The sequence below is a fragment of the Zosterops lateralis genome (assembly GCF_965231275.1).
Source record: "Zosterops lateralis genome assembly, chromosome: Z".
Taxonomy (NCBI): Eukaryota; Metazoa; Chordata; class Aves; order Passeriformes; family Zosteropidae; genus Zosterops; species Zosterops lateralis.
Window position 1 is genome coordinate 86,468,386 of NC_139800.1, and position 7,703 is coordinate 86,476,088.

General features: G+C 56.2%; 1 protein-coding gene across 1 annotated transcript; it reads right to left on the reverse strand.

Annotated features, from left to right (window-relative positions):
• Nucleotides 1-479: 479 nt before the first annotated feature.
• LOC310923267 (zinc finger protein ZIC 3-like) lies at nucleotides 480-4,403 on the reverse strand. The gene is made up of 3 exons (XM_083884478.1): nucleotides 2,194-4,403; nucleotides 1,317-1,480; nucleotides 480-799 (listed from the first exon to the last, which is right to left on the reverse strand). Exons 1-3 carry the CDS (start codon nucleotides 4,061-4,063, stop codon nucleotides 617-619), a joined length of 2,217 nt encoding a protein of 738 aa, XP_083740604.1. The 5' UTR covers nucleotides 4,064-4,403; the 3' UTR covers nucleotides 480-616.
• Between the last annotated feature and the right edge of the window lie 3,300 nt (nucleotides 4,404-7,703).

The window sequence follows — 7,703 nt, forward strand, 5'->3', positions numbered from 1 at the left end:
AGAATAAACACCACATCCCCATCCTGAAAAATACTGACCGACCCCATTAGACGAGAATACATTCACAAGTGTAATGCTTGGAGAAAGAATGAGAAAGAGAAGATATAGAAGCAGCAGGAGACCTAGTAAGGATAGTTCAAGACATAACAGGACTTTGGCACAGTTTAAGACTGTAAGTTTAAACAATCACCACTAAGGCGAAGGAGAATTTTCATCCTCATGTCAACATCCCACCAAAAGAAAGAAAAACAAAACAAATTAAGAATAATAAAATAGTGGGGAATTGGAGGAACAGAGACTCAGGCAAGGAAGGGGAGGGGAATCAAAGAAACGACTGCGACTGAAAAAAATGACAACAAAAATAGAAATCTAATCCTGAGAAAAGGACATGGCTAGTCCAGCATCCGGGCTTGCAAAAGAATAGTAATAATTATAATATAATAATAAAATATCCCCCTCTTGATCCTGGCAGTTAAGTAGGTGTAGCCCTATGCGGTCGTCGGTGTGGAAACTCCATTTCCGTGGGAGCGGGCTGCAGTTGGTTTGGTTTGTCCGCTTTTTTTTTTCCTCATTCCCAATTCATTTGGTCCAGTCTGTGGCCGGGCAGCAGCTGCCTTCACACATACCACTCATTAAAATTGGGGGGCAGTCCAGGGTTGTGGCCGGGGTTACTCTGAAGGGCGGCCGGCGGTGTTTTAGTGGAGTCCTTACTGCCGGCGGAGCCCACCGCGGGGGGGGTGGAGGACTCATACCCCGAACTGGCCGCAGGGGAGGAGTCCGACCCCTGGGATTCGTGCACCTAAAACCAAGAGGCAGAGATGGGAGCAAGCTCGGGGCCTCCGCCACCCTGCTGCGCCGGGCTGGGCTGCTCCTCCACGCAGGAGGGTCACTGTGCAGCAGCGGCTCAGCCCTGCCCGGCCATCAGGCACTTCATGCTCGGCCGGCCACTGTCCACCGGCGACAAGCGCCCGCCGGGGCCCCCAGACACTCGGCCGCAGCGTCCTGGCCAGCGGGGCTTCAGCATCTCTGCAGCCAGAGGGGCTGCAGCCACAGGCCAGGCTGCACTCGCACAGCCTTCCCGCACTGAGCCACGCTCTGCAGACCAGGCAGCGCTTGCACAGTGGCAGCACAAAAAGAAACTACGCCATTTCCCCGGGCTGTGCTCCAGCCACAGCCAGGACACCGGGGACCGCTCAGGCCGCGCTGGGAACATGGAGCTCCGCTCTGCCCTGCTCGGGGGGAATGAGCCCTGAGCACACCAGCGACTGAGCATCACTGCTCAGGGAGAAAAGGGCTGGAGTACTGGGGTGATTTACCTTCATGTGTTTCCTAAGTGAGCTGGGGTGGGTGTAGGATTTGTCGCACACCTTGCAGATGTAGGGCTTGTCCGAGGTGTGGACGTGCATGTGTTTCTTCCTGTCACTGCTGTTGGCGAAACGCCTGTCGCAGCCCTCAAACTCGCACTTGAAAGGCTTCTCACCTGTGAAATTTAGAGAGGGTGAAGGAGGGCCGTTCCCCTCTCCATCCCCGCCCGCCTCCTCCCAGGACAATATCTGCCCTGCTCGCCCCAGCTTAGGGATGCACAAGCACTACAACAAATTAAGAAGGGCATGATGAACAGCAAGATTTGTTACACGTCAGATAATTCTGGATCAGCCTTTATTACTTAAATTCACCTCCCGCCAGGCCCACGCTGGGCTCCAGCAGGGAAGGCGGCTGGGTGAGCTTGGGGAAGGAGAAGACCCGAGAAATTCAGCAGCTCGGAAGGCTTTACAAGACCTACTCGAGGATACAAGCCAAAGTACGTTTGCTTCCAGCCTTCCCCCTCTCTTCCCTCCACCCTGCAGGAGGGCTGAAGGAAAGCCGGGGCTGCAAATAAAAATACTTTGACAAAAGTATCGCAAATTTAATTAGGAGAGACGCCAATCAGGCCTAAAAATAAAATAAAATAAAATAAAATAAAATAAAATAAAATAAAATAAATAAAATAAAATAAAATAAAATAGGAGCGGAAGTCACCGAAAATGAGATTCCGTTAGCATTTCTGCGGCTCCCTCCGCCAAGGAGCTCCCGAGACCGAGAGCGGAGGCAACGCCGCGCACCTCGCCCAGTGGCGGCCGCCGGCCCAGCCCGTCCCCGCAGCTCCCGCAGCCCCGCGTCCCGGCCGGGACAACGCACGGACACGGGCCTTACCTGTGTGCGTCCGCTTGTGAATCTTGAGGTTCTCGGAGCGGGCAAAGATCTTGCCGCAGCCCGGGAAAGGGCAGGGGAAGGGCTTCTCCCCCGTGTGCACCCGAATGTGGTTCACCAGTTTGTATTTCGCCTTGAAGGACTTGCCTTCCCGCGGACACTCGTCCCAGTAACAGATGTGGTTGTTCTGCTCCGGCCCCCCGACGTGCTCCATGGTGACATGGGTCACCAGCTCGTGCATGGTGCTGAAAGTCCTGTCGCAGCTCTTCTTGGGCCGGCTGAGCTGGCTCTCGTCGAGCCACTTGCAGGACAATTCTTGCTTGATGGGCTGGCGCATGTACCGAAAGAACGCGCCGGGCCCGTGATGGTGGTGGTGATGGGCCGCCACGTTCATCCCCATATTCATATTCATGTGGTTGTAGTTGTGGAACTGGGCGCCGGCATAAGGGTCCGTGCGGGGGCTGGAGACAGCCCGGTAGGGATCTGGCCGCCCGAAGAGGTCCCCGCGCAGCCCCAGGTGCATCTGCCCGTTGTCCACATGCCCGTTGGGGGACGTGTGGCTCGGGCTCTGCTCGTGCAGCCCCGGGAAGAGCAAGTAGCCCGGGGTGTCCGGGATGCCGCCGGGGCCATGCAAGCCGCCGGGGGAGCCGCCGAAGAGCCCGTGCTGCGCTGTGCCAGAGGCGGCGTCCGCGATGCCGGAGCCGCGGTTGCGGAACAGAAAGTCGCGGGTGGAATTGAAGGCGGCGGTCCCGCCGTAGGAGGGCACCTGGCCAGCGTGGTGGTGGTGGTGGTGGTGGTGGTGGTGGCCCAGAGCGCTGGCGTAGCCCGGCGCCTGCGGCGTGAATGCCGAGCTCTGCCCGGCGGCGAGGTCGTGCGGAGCCGTGTTCAGCTTGAAGGCGGCGGCGTGCGAGGAGTCCCCGAAGGGGCCCAGCCCCATGCCGCCGCCGCCGGCGTCGCGACCCGGCATCTCGTGGTGGCGAGGCGCCGCGAAGCCGCCTACCCCCAGCGCCGGGAACTGCGGCCCTCCGTCCAGCAACATCGTCATGGGCGCGGGGCCGTCGGCGCGGTAGCAGCCTGCCCGCCCCCCCTCCTCTCCCCCGCCCGCCCCCAATAAAGTACAAAACCACCCCAAAACGCACCCCCACCCCACCCCCCCACCCCCCCCCCCCCCGCTGCGGGCAGGCGGGCAGCGAGCACCCCCGGCCGACACCAAACAAAACAAAACAAAACCAAAAACAAATAAAAAAATTAAATAAAATAAAATTAAAAAAAAAAAAAAAAAAAAAAAAAACACAGCCCCAAAACAGCCACCCGCCCCCCGCGCCGGGCCGGGCAGGGCGGCGCAGCAGGGCGAGGAGGCAGCGCGACCGCGCTCCCGCTCGGCGCCGTCGGGGCACTGACGGGACGCCCGTCCGCGCCTCGCACATAAACCAACTCCGGGGCCAGGCCGCGCCGCGCCAATGGGGAGCCGCGCGCCGCCGGTCACCTGACTCACCGCCCGCCGCCCCATTGGCGGCGCTGCGCTTGATTGGCACGCGCCCCGCGCCGCCGCGGCCGCTGATTGGGCGCGCGCTCCCCGCAGGTAGAGCGGGGGCGGCCGGGGGGGAGCCGGGCGGGCCGGGGGCGGTGGGAGCCCCGCGGAGCCCCGAGCGTGGGGCGGCACGGCCCGGCGGGGCCCGTGTGTGCCCGGGCCCGAGCCCCCAGTATGTCCGGGCCCCGCGTGTGCCCCCAGCTCCCTGCGCGCTGCCCCCGTCGCCCCCGCCCCGCGTGTCCCGCTGCGTCCCGCCGTGTCCCGCCAGCGCCGTCCCACGCCGCGCGGGATGCTCGCCCTCGGCGGCGCGGCGGGGAGGCGTAAGGCCGCGGATTCAAACATAAAATCTAAAAAAAAAAAACAAAAACAAACAAACAAACAAAAAAAAACCTAAAGCCGAGGCTGTTTACCGTTTCATTGTGTATGCATACATATATATAATCATATACACTTAATGTATTAGTTTTATTTGTATACATTTTTATCTTTCCTGATTAAACACGCGAGCAGAACCGCCCGCACGGTGCGCGGAGAGCCCGCCTTGCCCCTCAGCCTCGGTGCGCAGCGTGACCGGGCTGGGGATCACCCCGCCGACCGCGTCCAGACCCCGCTTCCCCCGCTCCGTCCCCCACCCCTGCTGACCGCGGCCGAGCAGCGCCTGGCACGGCGGCGGCTATGGCTTCCTTCCTTCCTTCCTTCCTTCCTTCCTTCCTTCCTTCCTTCCTTCCTTCCTTCCTTCCTTCCTTCCTTCCTTCCTTCCTTCCTTCCTTCCTTCCTTCCTTCCTTCCTTCCTTCCTTCCTTCCTTCCTTCCTTCCTTCCTTCCTTCCTTCCTTCCTTCCTTCCTTCCTTCCTTCCTTCCTTCCTTCCTTCCTTCCTTCCTTCCTTCCTTCCTTCCTTCCTTCCTTCCTTCCTTCCTTCCTTCCTTCCTTCCTTCCTTCCTTCCTTCCTTCCTTCCTTCTTTTTCTTTCTTCTCTTTATTTCTTTATTTCCTTTTTTTAAAAAAAAATTTATTCTGCAAGGGAAACGTTCTGCCTTGGAATAATTATCAGTTGCAGACAGCGCTATAATTCCACTCATTTTCTGTTCTGGAAAGCATTTGCAAAGAACTATGGGGAGCAATAGTGGAAATAAAAGGCAGAAATAAAGATGGCTGTAATTGTAATATCCTGAGGCTTGCTGAGCCCCCAAGTCTGGCTATTGGGCAGGTCTCGGACTCGCCGCCGGCTCTCTGCAGGAAACGTAAAATCTGATCAAGTTCAGAGATGCATTGAGAGCCCACTTCAAGCAGCGCTTTATAACCGCGGCCCTTTCACATTCTTCCCCCCAGTCAGCCCCGGGAAAGGCTTCGTCTTCTTTATTTTAAGGTTTGCAGGGAGTGAGAGAAAGAAAGGAAAAAAGAGAGAAAGAAAGAGGGAAAGAAAGAGAAAGAGGGAAAGAAAGACAGAGAGAAGAAAAGAGAGAAGAGAAGAGAAGAGAAGAGAAGAGAAGAGAAGAGAAGAGAAGAGAAGAGAAGAGAAGAGAAGAGAAGAGAAGAGAGAGAGAAAGAAAAAGAAAAGAAAAAGAAAAAGAAAAAGAAAAAGAAAAAGAAAAAGAAAAAGAAAAGAAAAAGAAAAAGAAAAGAAAAAGACCCCCACCGATATAAAATCTCCCCGAGAGATAACACCGGTGCCCATCAAACACTCAAACTTCCCAGGCCACAGCCGCCAAGATCAGCCCTAAATTGGAAGGTGAGTCCGACGCTGCCGCTGGTGACGATCGCAGCCGAGAAGGAGGCGGGGGCGCGGGGCCCACCCGGGGAGGAACCACCGGGGGGCACCCCCGGGGCCGGTCGGGGCCGCCTTCCCGCAGTCCCCGCGGCCGTTCCGCGGGCGGAGACCCGTCAAGACCCGGCGGCACCGTAGCCCTTCTCGCGGCTCGGTCGGGAGCGCAGGGGAGCCGGAACAGTGCCCGGGACACCCAGTGACAAACCTGCGGCCCCGGGGGCGGCGGGGCGAGGCCGCGCACCCCCCTCGCTCCGCTGCGATCTACCTGCCCGTCTCCGGAGGCTGCGGCGGGGTCATTAATTACCTCCCGCACGTGTAGGGTTTTCTCGACAACAACCGACCCCCAAATAAAAATAAAAAATAATAATAATAATTAAAAAAAAAAAAAAAAAAAAAAAAAAAAAAAAAAAGCGGGCGGGGGTGGTGGGAAATTCAATTATTCTCGTCAGCTGAGCGCCGGGGAGGGCAGCGCCTCTGAAGTCGGCGACCCGGGGCGACTGAGGGCGACTGACCCCTGCTTGTGCAGGGGGCCTCGCGTGTGGCATTGTGTCCCCGGTGGGGGGACGCGCCGGGGCCGGGCCGGTGGCGACGGCCGAGCCGCGCTGCCCGCCCCGGTGCCCACGCCGCGGAGGCTGCGGCTGCCCCGGCCGGGAGCCGTGCGTGTGGGCTGGGAACCCTCTGGCTCGGAGGGAAGGAGAGAGTGTGGCTCCACGGCGGTAGAAGCTTTAAAAAAAAAAAATTAAGTTGTTTTTCACCTTTAAAAAATCTCGCCGCGTCGGTAACGGCAGGACCACGCAGCTTTGAGAAGAACAACCCGAGGGTTTGGGATTGGGATTGGGATTGGGGAGCAAAACGAAGGGATCGTAACTTCGGACGAGGACTCCCGGTTTTGGAAGCGTCTCGTGATCATAGCCTGCCTTGCAGCTGTGTACTTGCAGATCGGGCTACATCAATTGACCTATAAATCTCTTCTTATATGTTTCCCACTTCTGCTTTACCAACTTTTCCTGAATGTGTGCACCCGGCAGAATCCGCACTGGCATACTGTCACTATTTACACCCCATCGCTTCCTGAGTGGAATTTGCCAATTCGGGGAGCAAAAACTGTATAAAACGAGTTTGTTTTGTTTATTTTTTAAAGGCATTGTCCGTATAGCCTATGATTTTTTTTTCCCTTGCTGAGCTTTCGGAATATATGTGTATATATATATATATATAATATATATACATGAAATATATTTTGTACTTTATTTCATCACGTCAGTAATTTCCATTTTTATTCGGCTGTATTTCTGGCCAAACTCAATTTATTTTCCAGAAGTCGGGGTACCTCGCATCTGTTCTATTTAGAATCTATATCTCAGTTGCAAAAGTGCAAACCACAGCAACCGGAAAAGTAGTCTTCAGGCTCCCTTTTCCCTCCGTGCTCCCGAAGGGAGGGGAAGTCAGAGAAAGACCCCATCCTTTACGTCAAGAACAAATATCGTGCAATTCTCCCACGTGCAATTCTCTTTTATTTCTGTTCTTGTTGTTGTTTGGTTTTTTATTTTGTTTTCCCTTTGAGTGTTTTTGGAACTTGAGAGCTACAAAAATGTAAAAACCTCTGGATAGCGTTTCGGGTTCTTCCGCGCCCGGAGCCTGCCTGGACTTTCCCGCCGGGACCTCCCCGCGATGCTGCGCTACTCCGGGGACTCCTGGGGCTCAACGCGGCCCTGTCCCTGCACCGGCACGGTCCGGAGAGCCTGGCCGGGAAGAAGACCGCCAGGTCTGAACCCTTCAGCGCAGGAAGGAAACGCGGGCCCCAGTGGGTGCCCCCTCGTTAGCGCAGATTTCACAGCGGGACAGGGGCAGGTGAAGTTTCAGCAACGGCCCCAGAAGGAGCAGGTCGGTGGCTCCGTGGATTTGCCTCGTCCCTGACACCGAGGATGCGAGGAAAAGGCAAAACAAACCCAGGATAAGAGCAACAAAAGTCCCCTCGCGCTGAGCTGCGAGCCGACGACGAGGGGAATATTCCATCCACCCTAATGAGCTTTTAAACCACGCTGTATCGCGGTTAAATGAATATCCTTAACAAGCGTAAAGACAAGTAGTTTTTCTCCTGCCATAAACATATTGCATCTCCGGTGTAATTATATGCAAACCAGGAGCGAACGAGACATTTCCATTGTAGCTGTCACTCAGCGGAGGTGGAAGAACATGTGCATTTGAACTTCAGAGA

Coding starts and splice junctions, on each gene's coding strand:
- LOC310923267 (XM_083884478.1), bottom strand. CDS start 4,063: ATGTTTGAATCCGCGGCCTTACGCCTCCCCGCCGCGCCGCCGAGGGCG. Junction 1,481..2,193: donor TCACAAGCGGACGCACACAG/GTAAGGCCCGTG, acceptor TAAATTTCACAG/GTGAGAAGCCTTTCAAGTGC. Junction 800..1,316: donor CACTTAGGAAACACATGAAG/GTAAATCACCCC, acceptor TCTTGGTTTTAG/GTGCACGAATCCCAGGGGTC.